Below are 15,118 nucleotides of genomic sequence, written 5' to 3' on the forward strand. Positions count from 1 at the left end.
GTAAATTCCATTCAGGCAGGGGAGAAAGAGAGGCTCTGGGATGGCACACACATTAATCATCTATTTATACCACTATAGCAGGGTCATCTCATAACTCAGTGAGGTTTTGGTGGTGGTCTAGGGGTTTGGGGTCAGAAGTAGACAAGCGAACAGCACAGTGGGCCTCAGGGAAGATTTGATGTGATTTGGAATGAGGAAAGGTACACAGATGAGATTTCTACTACAATGTACTCTAGCCGTAGCTTGACAGCAGCCGGCAGTAGCTCACGCGAGCAAGATTCAAATCCTAAGTCACTTATGGAGACAGGAAGAAGTGCAGCGTGCACGAGTCGGCACCCCTAACATACCTTGGCACCTATACTTTGCTAAATAATTCAGACTAGAAATGACCACCGTACAAAAAAAAAAAAAAAAAGTTAAGCAGTCTGCTTTAATGAATGCAGAGGACAGCCTGCTTACCAGCATCCACCTAATCCAGACATCGTCGTACTTTATTCTAACTACAAGCCAGCACGTGAAAAAGCAAGGCTGGATTAAGTCAATGGGTGACCCGGCCCAGAAATAAAAGGGTTACCATTTCAGTTTTACTGAGGACCCTAGAGTGCCATGTGCTCCCCAGTGAATCAAGCTCTGCCAAAAAATAAATAAATAAATAAATAAAACCCCAAAACCTCAGCCCATGCTCCTGGTCCCAAGACAGGTCAGATACTTCTGCAGAAGATTTCAGGTAGGGGAAGGGACAGGAGAATGTTTTCCACTCTATGCCCTTGCAATTATTAGAAAAAAAAAAAAAACCAAAACCCTTAATACATTTTGCTGCATCTTCTGAGGGAGGGAAAGGATAGTAGCAAAGTCAGAGATTAGAAGATCCTTAGGAATCAGAGGCTGTGAACGGAAGAGGGGGGAAATCCCCAAATCATCCAGTTGCGGGTCAAACTGGAAAGGGAGACTTCGGACCGGTTGTGTCCGATGCACATCCCCATCAAATCTAGCCAGATAGCTGCCCCCACCCCCAATCCTGGGCCATGCTAGCTGCTTCCTCTACAGCAAGGGAGGGTCTAAAATTCAGTTAAAACTTCAACTTATAACCCTCAATGGCAAGAAAACATCTGAAAACAAACATATGGAAATCAACATTTATTACAAATGTACAGGCAAAAAAAAAAAAAGTGTTTATAATGACAGAACCAGTCAAAATGTGGCTCCCAAGTTCACATCCAAACATCTTCTACAGGTCACACGAGTTCAGAGTCACATCATTCAATGGGGGAGGGGACGGGGAACGATATAAATATATATAAAACAAAAACGACCAAAAAAAAAAAAAGGGATGGGGGACTCGCTCTTCCTAGGGTGCACCAGAAGAAAAAACAGACAACAAAATTATATTTATACAGCTAAGAGAATTCTTTAATTACATACAAAAATTCAAGGAAGAAAAAAAAAAATTAAAATCATGACGAGTGGTGCTAGTTAGGGAGGCGGCTCTTCTTTTTAAATGTATCCAGGCAGGGCATCCTAATGAAAAGGATCCAACATGGCAAGGAGGTAGCGGGGGTGGCAGGAGGAGACTCCTGCCCGTGAAGCAAGCAAGCAACAGGAACTGCCTCCTTTCTCAAAAGCCACAGATTTAAAAGTTGAACAGGTTTCAAAATAGCAAGGAGGGATGTGCAAAACCTGCCCCCTCTCCCAGCCTCTGGCTCCATGTCTGGCAAGGATTTGGGGGGTTAAAAACCAACAGCCGATAAAAGAAGGGGAGAAAAAAAAAAAAGTTAATTTGTGGAGAGATACTGCCACCTCGTGCACAGCTATGGAACTGCATGCCCCTTATAGCGAAGCTTGGGCTCAGGGGGAGGAAGGAGGAGGAATGGGGGGGGGGATCCTCGGGTCAACCAAACCCAGGCATATGAAGACAATTTATTTTTCACGGAATCACATTGGGGGGGGGGGGGGGGGGCGGCATGCAGCAAGGAAGTTCTATTTAATTGTTCATTTGAAATCAGCAATTAAAAAAAATATATATATAGTGCAGCAGTGAACAGGTTATCGCCAGTTGCTGCTGTAGATTTTGCTCCCGATCCAAAACAAAGAGAGAAGAAAAAAAAAAAGCTCCCAGCTGTATGGATGAGGAAAGGCAAATCGTATAAAAACCTTATTTTGCAGTGCTGTACCACGTGGTACCGCTCAGGGTGGCAGGTGGACACACCCAGCAGCATCTTTAAAAGGATGGGGAGGCTGGCAAAAGTCATGAGCGCAAATCCTTTTAACGTATCTTTCCTGGAAACCCTGGGGCGGGGAGGGTGGGTTAGTGGTACAGACGGGTCAGGCATGCCACGGTTACGATACTGCGGCCAGCACGGATCTGGAGCGTGTTTTAAGACGGCCTCAGACGCTGTTGTGGGGGGGTGGGAACGACCGGGTAAAGCTGCTTAACACCACCTCAGCCAGGTGGCAGCAGATGCAAGGCGAGCGTCGCTGCTTGCCGCGTGGTACGGAGAAGAATACAAGAGGGTACGGCTTTCATTCAAAGGCCAACAGGGGAGGTTTCGGTAAATGAATATAGGAAAGTCGGGGGCAGGTGACTGCATAAAACAATCATTTGACAAAAGCCAAAAAAGGTATTTGGCCTTCAGGATAGAGGTAACCACAGAAAAAAAAAAAATAGCCAACCCTGTGTCTGAAAACACTTCCACCAAAGCAGAATGCTGCCCTCCCCAGCCACCAAAAAAAAAACAAACAAAAAGTGTACATAAATCTCCTCCCTCATGCATGGCTCCTGAATTTCCAGGAAATGCCCCCCCCCCCCCCCAACGGAGAGAGAGACTCCCCTCTACCCACCTGTCTCCGTGTCTCCTATCTGATTGATCTGGCCAAATATTTTGTTTTCTTTTTTTTACTGAAAGCGGCAACGTACAACCAAGTGTGACTTTCCCAGCTGGGGCACTAGCACGTGGATCAGGAGGCGTTCTGGGGATGCCGGCTCCAATCCAGGCAAGCCACTCCGCATCCCCATAGCCAACGGTCCCCGGGGGTGGGAGGGGGAGCCTCCAGCACTGCACCTCTCTCAAGCTTTCATGCACTCTCCGGGTGGCCAGAAATGCCCTGCTAGGCCCGCCGCACTAGAGGTGGCGCGGCAGGTGCTTTTCCAGACTTCCAGGATGAACGACCGCACCTGGACCCAAATTTATGCTCTGGGATTCTCTCTCTCTCTCTCTACCAAGCCCACCGCAGCTTACGTAAGATACAGCAGCAGAGGGAGGAATCCCCCCACCTCGTCAGCAGGAAAGTGCGAGGCAGGCCGCTGAAGACGAACAGAAAAAACAAAACAAAACCGGATTCACATACTCACAAGTATAAAATCGAGTTGAGTGCTCGAGATGTAGCATTTTCTCCACCCCCCCCTTTTTTTTTTTTTTTTTGCAAAGGGCCAAGCATCACCTCCGATGGCTTTACGATTCGATCTGCGGACGCCCATTAGTTTGGAAAGGGGGAAGGGGACAACACTCATGGCATGTGCCTTTGGGGAGGGTGGCTGGTGCAAGTTCCCTCTTCCCCCCCCCCCCCCCTCTTGTTTCCAGCTCCTTGTTCTCCTTTTCTTTTATACACTATACACCGGTGAGCGGAAGGGGCCTGCAGCCTCTGCTCAGAATGTCCATCGGTCTGGCAGCGGGCTGTCGCTGCTGAAGCTGCGACCTGCCGTGGCCTCGGGGGTCCCCGTGTGCTGGCTGGAATCCTCTCCGTTCAAGCTCTTCCTACACACTGGACACGTGTCATGCTGCACGGGGATTTAAAAGGAAAAAAAAAAAAAAGAAAGAAGTTACGGTCAGCTTGCTCTCTTCCCCTCACCCCCCCAAACTTTATTTTGGCTACGTGCACAAGCTTTTCAGCGAATCCAAGTGACAGGGAGACTTTGTAAAGGAGTCAACCTGCCATATCTAACTCCCTCTGAGACAGGGAATGCACCGCCAGCCTGGGGCACTTGTTCCAGTGCCCCCCCCCCTCCCGACTACCCCTCCCTCCCATGGTTTGAAATCTGGGACTCTGCATGTCTTGCACTTAATACCTGTTAGTATATCCCTCTAAGGCATTAGCTTTCTTACTGTGGCTGGTGGCACACAATGCCGCCCCCCCCCCCCCCTTCAGCTATATAAACGAGAGAAACTGCCAGATTACGTTACTCCAATCCAAGATTTCAAACCCGGGCTACTCAGATTACCGCAAAGCAAATAAAATATTCCGATTGCTATATTACATGTTTTATTTATATACTTGTTGAGGCCATCGTCGTGCACCTCTCTCTGGATCTGTGGAAGGGGATGTGCACCCTCCATCACGACATTTACCCTGACTTTCCGCCCCAAAGGTGGCTGCATGCATGCATGCCAAGGTGCCATGACGAAAGCACAATAAAAAGGTAATAAAATTCCAATTAAGCCAGAGCCTGAAATGCCTATACAGACTCAGAAGAGACCCAGCATGGGCAAGCTTTGCAGTACAATCCAGATTAGTAATCTGGGATTTGCTGCTCCGTTGTCAGAAAAAAAAAAAAAGCGCCAAACTCACCATTTCTAACCAGGGCACGATGCAGTCGCTGTGGAAGTAGTGATTGCAGGGTAGCTGCCGAATCTGCTCCGCCGCTGCATAGTCTTCCTTACAGACGGGACACTCCAGACCCATCTCTGCAGCGTGCACACAGACATGGACAATCAGCAATACAACAGGCAATGTCAGCAGCCTGGTAACTCCATCCGTGCGAGACCGGGTGGCCCTCTCACTGCCTTCTTCCTAGTCTCTCTCGTCTCAATCTGCATCTCTTTGCTACCATACGCAAAGAGGTCTGTGTCCCTCTAACAAACCAAATGCTTCTTCAAAAAAAAAAACAAAACTCTGTCCTCTCTATGCACACGAAAAAGGACTTATTGCAAGCCCCACCGCATTTAGAAGTCTATCATGGCAAGGCAGCAGCTCATTCCCTGCTTCCTGCCAGGTGCAGGACACGAGGGCATCGCCAGAACAAGAGATGGGTGCCTGCGGCAGCCTCACACTGAATGCAACGCTGCTCAGGTTGGGCACAGCCTGGCCAGGCTTGTCAAAGAATAAGGCATGGAAAGAATTGGGGGGGGGGGGGGGGGGGGGGAAGGGAATAAATAAATACATCCAATCCACCTACCAACTTGTTCCTGAGTTACTGTCACAACGGGAAGGGAGCTGATCTTGTCCTTGTCAGCTGGGGGAGGGCCAGTGTTTTCCAACTGTCCCAACAGCTAAAAAGAAAGCCAAAGAGACGGCTCAAGACGTGGCTCCAAGATGGAAACCCTCAGGCGTTCAACCTGCTTTGCTACCGCCCACCCCCCACTACATCTGGGCCACTGATGAGGGGGGAATGCACCACCACCATGGGAGCCCACCCCAGCAATTCCTCCTCAGGCTTAAAAAAAGGAAAAAAAACAAATCCCTGGCAAATACCAGAACTCAATTAAAAGAAAGTTCTAATAAAGTTACATGAAATCTGTCTGTGCAGGCAGTGCTAAGGATCACACTAGGCAAACTTTTTTTTTTTTTTGGTTAGCTTTTTGCGACAAAACAAATTAATTCAGGTACTGAGGTTATTTCCCGGTCCCCGCAGGCAATGGAGGGTAAAGTGACTTGCCAAAGGTCACAAGGAGTGGCAGAGGGGATTTGAACTCCTCAGCTGGTTATGGAACTCTGCACTCCTCAAGGCCTTCCCCACCCTCCCTGGTGATGGCGCAGGCCATACCTCACCTCCTCTGCGGCCTCCGGGCCACCTGCGAGACAGGAAGCCCAAGAGAGAACTCAGGGGCTGGGCTCTCGATGCATCACGGCCAAAACGCGAGCATAACACAAGACCCCGAAACGCTGGCTTTAAATTTTACCTGAGTTACAATGGCATCGAGACCGCTCTGTCCCCAGGCGTAGTCCCCGGGATTGGAGTGCAGCATACCACTCCTATAAAAACAAAAAAAACCCCACACACAAACATTTAACACAGCAGCACGAGCCAACGATTCAAGAAAGACGTGGTCTCACCTCGGGGTTATCAACCTCCCGTCACCACCACAGTACGACTGGCTACCTGCCCTCACCAGCTGAGGAGAGACCTGCAGAGCACTGTTGCTCCTCTCCCTCCCCCCAGCAGGTACACTATGCTAATTATAATGCCTGGGAAGGGAAGAGATTCCTTTGCACACCTGGCCTTCACTTTTGAGAGCACAACACAAGGCTCATTGTCCCCCAAGCTCGGGCCCCTGCTGCAGCTCTGTGCTCACTGGCCTAGCCCTGGGATCCAGGAACAGGGAAGCAGAGCTGGCTGCAGGCCATCAGCGAGTGCGGCTTTTTCACCTGCATGCAGAGAAGAGCCAAGCCTTTACAGGGTCCGGTTTAACTCAAAACGCCTGAAGAGAGACTTACAGGGCTGGGGGGGTGATAGACTCCTCCCATGCTGATAGAGGGGGGGGGGGGGGGTGTCACTAACCCAGGGATAGGAGGATGGACAGGATTGCTCCAAGACAGCAGCAGCTTTCTGCGCTACAGAATTTAAACCAAAAGTAGTTTGTTTTAACAGCTGAGTCTCAGTACAAAAAGAGAAAAAAAAAAAAAGTACTTCTGAGCTCCCCCTTCAAAACACCTCTGCCGACAGCATGTCTACTGTCAACGTTCCTGGCATGCACCTTAATGCTTATCCTGAATTACACAACACTGCATGAGATGCTTGCGTGTGTTTGTGTCCTCAGCCTTTCAGCTCTGTGGCTTTCCCCCCCCCCCCGAATTCTTGGGAGAAGCCATGCTTTCAGGTCGGGTGTGCTAAGCACCCCACGGGAATAACCTATTAGTAGCTCGGGCTAATCACCGATGAGACGCACGCTTCGGATTTTCATCTGCTCAAGCCAAGAGCGACCGATAGCGAGGACGATGGAGGAAAGAAGCGTATTTGCTCACCAGGAAAAGGGGTGTTGGGATCCAGGCATCGCAGAGTTTGCAAAAAAACCCGCAAAGATCTGCTGGATGATTCTGTCCGGAAGAGAAAAACGAAAAGCCACGGTGAGCAGACAAGTCGGTACAAGACATCCAGCGTTAAGCAGTCAGCATAGGTTCAGCGTGCCCCGTGCCCCCTGTCATCCCCAACGTCCTCGCGTCTGCAATGAGACCCTCTTTCCTAGCCAGGACAAGGGGCGGGGGCTTTCTATTAGGCAAAGCTGAAGCACCGGAGGATGCTCTAGAGGAGCTGCTGGAAACCAGAGGGGAGAAAGACGCTGGGCAACCTGGCCTGGAGAGCAAGGTAGAGATAATCAGGAAACTGAAGGAAAAGCAAGCAGACAAACAGGGGCTGGGGATGCTGTCTGTGCCCAGGATAGCCCCGAGCACCAGTATGGCATTTCTATCTGAGAAGTCCAGGACATGCAGTCACTCCCGAGTATATAAGAGCAGAGGGTCTCTCACTGCATGGGCTTGCTAGCTTGTCTTTAACCCCTTCTCTGCATGTCTGGAAGGTTTCATGCCATGAACATTTGTGTGACAGCGCAGAGCAACCATGGCCGTGTGCATCACATCTCTGGGAAGGGAAAAGAAATCCCATCCTAACCCAATCACCATGCACTCTCGCAGCACCCGCCACTTGCAGAGCACGATGGGCCTTTGGTTTCACCCACTTTGGCAAGAACGCCCGATTTTTACAGGCCAGGGGAGGGATAAACAAACCGTCTCCTCTGTGAATAATCCCGCTACGTACCCTTCAATGGCAGGAGAGCGATCGGGCCGCGAGCTGCCTCGCGATCGGTACCTCCGGGTCATGGGAAGCCGCGGGGGCCTGCTGGGCCCCCAGAGGTCCGCGTGAGCTTGGTGGCCCCTCTCGTTGTCTCTGCTGTCCAGATCCAGGGAACTGCTGTTCAGGAAGGGTCTGAAGTCTGGGAAGAACATGGTGTGATCCAAATGGTCCCAGAGCTGCAAAGAAAAAAAAACCACAAAAACAAAACCACCACCCATACAACTGCTAAGGACAAAAGGGGAAAGCGTCAAAATCAAAGCATCAGGAGACAGAAGCTGGAAAGAACTGCAGATTCCTGGAGACGGCAGGGCATCTGCGTCCACATTAATGGTAAACAGAGCTTTGCCTGGTACATGCACCCTGCACTATCCTCGCTGCCCTTCATCACGTTTGCAACTTTTACGAAACAAAGATCTGAGAGCTGGAAATCTACTTCCACTCTGCAGAACTCAAAAAAACGAAAGGGGAGGAGGGGAGTTTATGTTTTAAATTCCCTTGGCACCAGTGCTGGTGTCGCCCTACAGCCCAAGAGAGAGATGCAACTTGAGACCCCCACCCCCAATGCACAGAGCTGCTCACGTAGCAAGGACAGCAGCTCTCTTCTCGCATGTGCTGCTGCTTGTGGGCCAGGCTGCGGCAGCGCACGACCCCAGGTGCTTGCTCCTCGCGCCCAGCCCTCGCAAAGCCTCCAGCTGCAGTGCACCAAAGAGAGGGAATGCTAGGCCGGCAGCAGCTTCAATCTAGTGCTGCATTAAAATAAAAGAAAAACCCCACACATTGTCTGAGCTGGCAGTGGCTACTAGAAGCGGTCCCTGGTTTCTGCTGCATTTTGCTATTGAACTGGCTGAATAAGCAGATTCTAATTGGTCAATGCCATAGATTATTTTTAGCCGTCTTGAAATTCCACCTGAACACTAGGACGGCAGATCTGGTTTTTTGTTTTAACCCGAATATAGGTCAGCTGTGACGAGTTCCTCCGAGAGATATGCTGCCTTTTGTCAAACCTGGAGAACTTATTTAAATGTCCTGCCTGAGGACTACAGGGAAAAGGAAAAAATACAACAAAAAAAACCAACTTGCATCATCTAAATGTGGTGTTTTTCTGTTACACTTTCCAGTCCCATCGTCTCTCTATCCTGTACTCAAGATGGATATTCTCAGGCTGTGATACAATTTGATCCCTTCATTCTGGCTGCCTCTGGTAGCTGCGGTTACAAGGGGTAAAAGTCCCACAGGTACTGTCTGCTGTATTTTACATTCAAGTATGTAACTTTAGATGTTAATTCTTTGCCAGTGATCAATAAAAAGTGCTCGACCTTGAAAGCCTGGGTGTATTTCACAATTAAATGGATGCATTCCCTGCTTTTACACACAGACCCGAGGACACTGGCCACCTACTCCACCTGCCAGGTCCCTTCTCCAACACCCAAGTGTGTATAAAAATCTGCTTTAAAAGAAAAAAAACCCCAAAACACCCCCAGCTTCAAGCATGAGCTCACCAGTCAGGAAAACTGTTCATTTAAAAAACAAATTTTCCCCGAAAGTCCCCATTCTGAAGGTGAGGTCTTGGACTGCTACACGAACTTGCAAGGCGAGTCTCGGTTGGCCCAAAGGGAGTGGTGGGGCCTGAGTAGAAAGAGAGAGACCCCCGGGGGCCACGTGGGTAAGCACTTCAGGTTTGTCCTCAGGACACAGAGTGAGAATGGCAAGGACAGCAGCCGTTTGGTTACCGTAACCCAGTCACCCACCCCACCCGGCAGCTATCACCTGTCGGCTTCGACACCATCCACCTGCACACTGCTCAAGCCTGGAACAGCGAGTAATTAGATATACAAAAAAAAAAATAAATTCCAGGCTTACAACAGCGAACGGAGGTTTCAACCACAGCCAGAGTTTAATGCCAGGAGACTATGCTGAGCAGGCATGACGCAGCTGAAATAAGCAGCCCTGCACTGCGATACGATCTGCACTGCTCATTCCACAGCAAGAGCGTGCGATGCGTCCTCCTGGGAATCTAACTGCAGTGGTGCGGGTCCGGAGAGAGAGGCCAAGGTGCCCTCGAAGTCACTTGTTCTAGATATCCTGCAAGCCAGACCCTGCCGAGAAGCCCTCTTCTATGGCATTAAACACACAAAATCCCTGTGAATGGTGTTGCCAAACAGCCGGTGCACGCTGCATCACAAGAAGAGAAATAATTTTTTTTTTTTTTTAAATAACCAGCTCCTTACTTAGATCTACCACTCTCCAGCTCGGTCCGGGACTGGGCATAGTGGGGAGGCAGCAGGACTTTGTCACTGTGCAATCCAGAGGCCAAATTCAGGGTTCCAGGCTATGTCTAGACTACAGCAAGCTGACAGGGCAGGGAAAAAAAAAATCCTTGGGATAGTTGCAAATGAAAGTTCCTGGTGTCAGATCTCAGCCCTGGATCTGATTGAGCTGGAAAACTCAAGGAGCAAGAGACAACTGCTGAAACCAAAAAGAAAAAAAAAAAAAAGGAAAAAAAAAAAGAAAAAGGAAGAATACACACTTCCACAGCTCAGCTTCCAATCAATAAGATAGGAAAATTAGTTCTTACCTGCTAATTTTCATTCCTGTAGTACCACGGATCAGTCCAGACCGTGGGTTAAGCCTCCTGTCCAGCAGATGGAGACAGACCAAAACTGAAAAGGGTATCCTATATCAGGACAGAGCCTACCCTGCAGCCCCTTCAGTATAACCACTGTCAAAGCAGAAAAGTATAAAGACAACGAGAAGATCAAGCAAGTAACACGATAACTAATAAATCAGTGAAATAATTGAACAGAACAATTGAATGAACTCTGTAAATATGCGCTCTTATATAAACATCAGTCATAAGAGATGCTTCCGGTGCAGTCAATGAAAATCCAGAAAAAAAAAATATCCAGAAATATCTGTAAGGACAAGAAAGACTTCGAGCGGACAGACCAATGAAAAACATGGGAGGGCATCTGGACTGATCCGTGGTACTACAGGAACGAAAATTAGCAGGTAAGAACCAGTTTTCCTTTCCCTGTATGTACCCGGATCAGTCCAGATCGTGGGATGTACCAAAGCTTCCCTAAATAGGGTGGGACCAAGACAGTTCCGCTCGAAGAACCTGCCTTCTGAAGGACCCAAAAATTGGAGCCCGAACATCCAGATGGTAATGCCGGGCAAACGCGTGCACAGATTTCCACGTAGCTGCCCTGCATATCTCCTGAGGAGAAACAGACTGGCTCTCCGCCCACGACGTAGCCTGAGAACGCAAAGAATGAGCCTTAAGACCTTCTGGAACCACTCGGCCATGACAGATGCATGCTGAGGCAATTGCCTCCTTCAACCAATGAGCAATCGTAGCCTTAGAGTGGCCTCTGGAGTGGCCCCTATTTGGGCCACTCCAGAGAACAAAAAGATGATCCGAAACTCAGAACTCATTGGTGACCTGAAGGTAGTACAATAAAACCCGCTTCACAACAAGATGCCTAAAGATCACCCCCTGCCGTACCTGCTATATCTTCTGGAGAAAAAGCCAGGAGTTCCACCGATTGGTTAACATGAAAGGAAGAAACCACCTTTGGCAAGAAGGAAGGTACCGTCTTGAGGGAAACCCCAGAATCCGTGAAATGCAGAAAAGGTTCCCTACAAGACAATGCTTGAATCTCAGACATTCTTCTGGCGGAGGAAATGGCAACCAGAGAAACAGTCTTGAGCGTCAAATCTTTGAGGGTAGCCCGATGGAGAGGTTCGAAGGGTGCCTCGCAGAGGGCCCGAAGGACCAAATTAAGACTCCACGAGGGACAAGTAGCCCGAACAGGCGGCTTCAAGTACTTGGCACCTTTGAGGAAACGAATGATATCCGGATGAGCCGCCATCGAATCTCTCTCAACGCTGCCTAGGAGGGAGCAGAGGGCGGACACTTGGACTCAACGAGAGCTGAAAGACAAACCTTTCGATAGACCCTTCTGAAAGAAAGAAAGGACCTGGGATATCTGAGCCTTACGAGCCGGAACGCCGGATTCCGCACAGAGTTTCAAAACTTTCCATACCTGGACATAAGCAAGGGAGGTAGATGGCTTCTGAGACCGCAACAGGGTGGAAATAACTTCCTCCTTATATCCCTTCTTAATCTCCACCGTTCAAAAGCCAGGCCGCTAGACAGAAGCGATCCACCTGGTCGAAAAATATAGGACCCTGCCGAAGTTGGTGTGGTAGATGGCAGAGGCGAAGAGGACTGTCCGTCGCCAGAATTACCAGATCCGCGAACCACGGTCTGCGGGGCCACTCAGGTGCCACGAGGATGACCAGCCCCCTGTGGAGTTCTATTCTTCTGAGAACTTTTTCCACTAGTGGCCACGGAGGGAACACGTAGAGGAGAACGTAGTGGGGCCAGGGCATCCACCCCTTCTGAGCAGTGCTCCCTCTTGCGGCTGAAGAATCTGGGAGCTTTGGCATTGCCCAAGGTAGCCATCAGGTCCAGGTGAGGACGACCCCACCTGTGAATAATCAGGTCCATCATTGCGTCTGACAGCTCCCACTCGCCGGGATAGAGATGTTGACGGCTGAGGAAATCGGCTTGGACATTCTCTTTGCCTGCTTTGTGAGAAGCCGCCAGGCGCCGCTCCACCCAGGTGAGTAGCTTTCTGGTTTTGAGGCGACTCCTGGTACCCCCCTGTCGATTGATATAGGCCACCGTGGTGGAATTGTCGGATAGCACACACACCACTCTGCGGCGGATCAGAGGGATGAAGACCTTGAGAGCCAGGCGCACCGCTCGGCCTCCAGACGATTGATGTGCCAGCGGGACTGGACTTGGGACCAGTAGCCCTGTGCGGCCTGGGATTGACAAACCGCTCCCAACCCAGAGAGGCTGGCATCTGTCGTTACTACGATCCACTGCGTAGTCAGTAAGGGCATTACCTTCAAGAGGTGCGTTGGCGAAAGCCACCATTGTATGTTGGCAATGGTAGAATCAGAGAGATAGGGGCGTCTAGAACTTAGTCCCATGCTGTGGGAAGCGGGAGCGAGAGAAGTTTGTTCACTTGGTCCATAAGCTTGAGCGCCCGAGCGTCCGGGAGGAACACCTTGCTGACTCAGGTATCGAAATGCACCCCCAGGAATTCCAGGACCTGGGAGGGCTGAAGGTTGTTCTTGGAGAAATTGCCTATCCACCCGAGGGAGGTGAGGAGAGCAAGGACCTGATCGACCGCTATGCTGCAGAAAGTCACCGACTTGGCCCGCTCGAGCCAGTCGTCCAGGTAAGGATGGACTAGGATTCCTTCTCGGCGAAGAGCTGCCACCACCATTAGCATGACCTTGGTAAAGGTGCGTGGCGCGGTGGCGAGGCCGAAAGGCAGAGCTCGGAACTGGAAATGTTGGCCCAGGATGTTGAAATGGAGATACTTCTGATGCTCGTGACGAATAGGTATATGGAGATAGGCCTCCGTCAGGTCGAGGGAGGCCAGATATTCTCTTGGACGAACAGCCGCTATCACCGCCCTCAAGGTTTCCATCCGGAAATGGGGTACCTTGAGGGCCCGATTGACTCTTGAGATCCAAGATGGGACAGAAAGAACTGTCTCTTTGGTATGATGAAGTAGATGGAATACTGGCCGCTGCCTTGTTCCTCCACCGGCACTGGGACTATGGCTCCCAAATCCTGGAGCCTGGTGAGAGTGACAGATGGCCGCCCGCTTCCGGGGACCGCAAGGGGAGATCATATACAGGTCCGGCAGATCTCGAGCAAACTCTAAAGCATAACCTTGCTTTATCACCTCGAGGACCCACTGGTCAGATGTGATTTTGACCCATTCCTCCAGAAAACAGGAAAGACATCCACCTAAGTCTGGAATGGAGGAATGGGCCGGCCGGATCTCACTGGGAGGCAGGGTTTGCAGTGGAATGTTGTGGGTTACCATCCCGGAAGGCCCGGCGGCCATGAAAGGAATGAGCCCAGGATTGGGACCTGGAGTTCCCTCTAGGAAAGGAACCCCGTGCCCTGTTGGTATACCTCCTCTGCCCCCTGAAACAGGAACGCGTAGGAAAGAAAGACCTAGGGCGTTTAGGGCAGTCCTCCAGTAGCTTGTGAATCTTGTTCTCGCCCAAGGATTTAATAAGTTGTTCTAGGTCCTCGACAAAAAGCAACTTACCCTTGAAAGGATGTGTGCCCAGCTGGGACTTGGAAGAAGAGTCTGCCGACCAGTTGCGCAGCCAGAGGATGTGTCTGGCTGACACTGCCGAGACCATTGCCTTGGCTTGTACACGGCGTAAATCAGAGATCATCCACTCCATACGCCACTGCGCCCTCCAGTCGTTCAGCCTGCTCCGCCTAAGCAGATGGGATGTCCTGGGTGCTGAGCAATTGTTGGACCCACCTAAGACTTGCCTGCTGCATGAGACAGCTGCAGATCGTCCCCTGAACCCCTAAGGCCAAGACTTTGAAGATACGCTTGAGATAAAATTCAAGTTTGTGGTCCTGGACATCCTTCAGAGCGGTGGCTCCCACCATCGGAATGGTGGTGTGCTTGGTGACTGCAGAAATGGATGAGTCCACCTTGGGAATTTTCAGCATGTCCAGGCAATCCTTGGGAAGAGGATAGAGCTTGTCCATCGCTCTACCCACTCATAGCCCCATCTCGGGAGCTTCCCATTCCCGAAGGAGCAGCAGCTTGTGCATGGGATGAACAGGAAAAGTGCGTGGAGGCGCCCTGAGTCCCGCCAGGACCAGGTTCACATGGGCTGGCATTACGGCCGTAACCGTATCATCTGGAGGGACTTCAATCCCCAGCTCCTGTAGGATGAAGGTAATGAGCGGCTCCAGCTCCTCCCTTTGAAACAAACGTAGTACCCGAGGGTCATCCCCTTCGAGAGGGGGACCCAGCAAGGACAAATCCGCATCCAGATCCGGGATTGTGGGTGGCTGAGGCGGATCTGGGAGTGGGGGGGTGGGGGATGTTCCCCCGGTACCACTCTAATCCTGATGGAGCCTTGCGGATCTGGCGCTGCAGGAGCGGGCATCTGTGGAGTTTTGGGTTGTGGAGGACCTCTTCCTCCTGCAAGCTAGCCAGGTATGATTTGTACATCAACAGCACAAATTCTGAGGAAAAAAACATGGCCTGGATTTCCCGGGGGGAGAAACCTGAAAATCTGGCTCCTCTCCCCCCTGCAACTCCGAATCGGGAGCTGCACTAATACCTAAAATGGCCGCTGTTCCTGTGGTTTGCTGGCTCAGGAACGGCCTTGGCCATGTGGTGCGATGAACGCTCCCGGGTCCCTGGTGGGGGTCGGTGCAGCAGAGGAACCCTCCCCACCCGGTAAGCACCCTGAGCAAAGCCCATC

At 50.7% G+C, this 15,118-nt stretch overlaps 1 protein-coding gene across 1 annotated transcript in view; it reads right to left on the reverse strand.

Moving 5' to 3' along the window:
- Nucleotides 1–2,273: 2,273 nt before the first annotated feature.
- The window catches only part of RNF115 (ring finger protein 115), a 35,773-nt gene continuing 22,928 nt past the window's right edge, over nt 2,274–15,118 (reverse strand). Inside the window, exons 4-9 of the mRNA XM_029581052.1 lie at nt 7,748–7,959; nt 6,958–7,029; nt 5,895–5,967; nt 5,171–5,264; nt 4,564–4,679; nt 2,274–3,775 (exon numbers count right to left, since the gene is read on the reverse strand). Coding sequence (XP_029436912.1) covers nt 3,644–3,775; nt 4,564–4,679; nt 5,171–5,264; nt 5,895–5,967; nt 6,958–7,029; nt 7,748–7,959 — 699 coding nt within the window. The 3' untranslated portion in view covers nt 2,274–3,643. The remainder of the gene's footprint in view (nt 3,776–4,563; nt 4,680–5,170; nt 5,265–5,894; nt 5,968–6,957; nt 7,030–7,747; nt 7,960–15,118) is intronic.

This window comes from Rhinatrema bivittatum, chromosome 16, assembly GCF_901001135.1.
Source record: "Rhinatrema bivittatum chromosome 16, aRhiBiv1.1, whole genome shotgun sequence".
NCBI lineage: Eukaryota > Metazoa > Chordata > Amphibia > Gymnophiona > Rhinatrematidae > Rhinatrema > Rhinatrema bivittatum.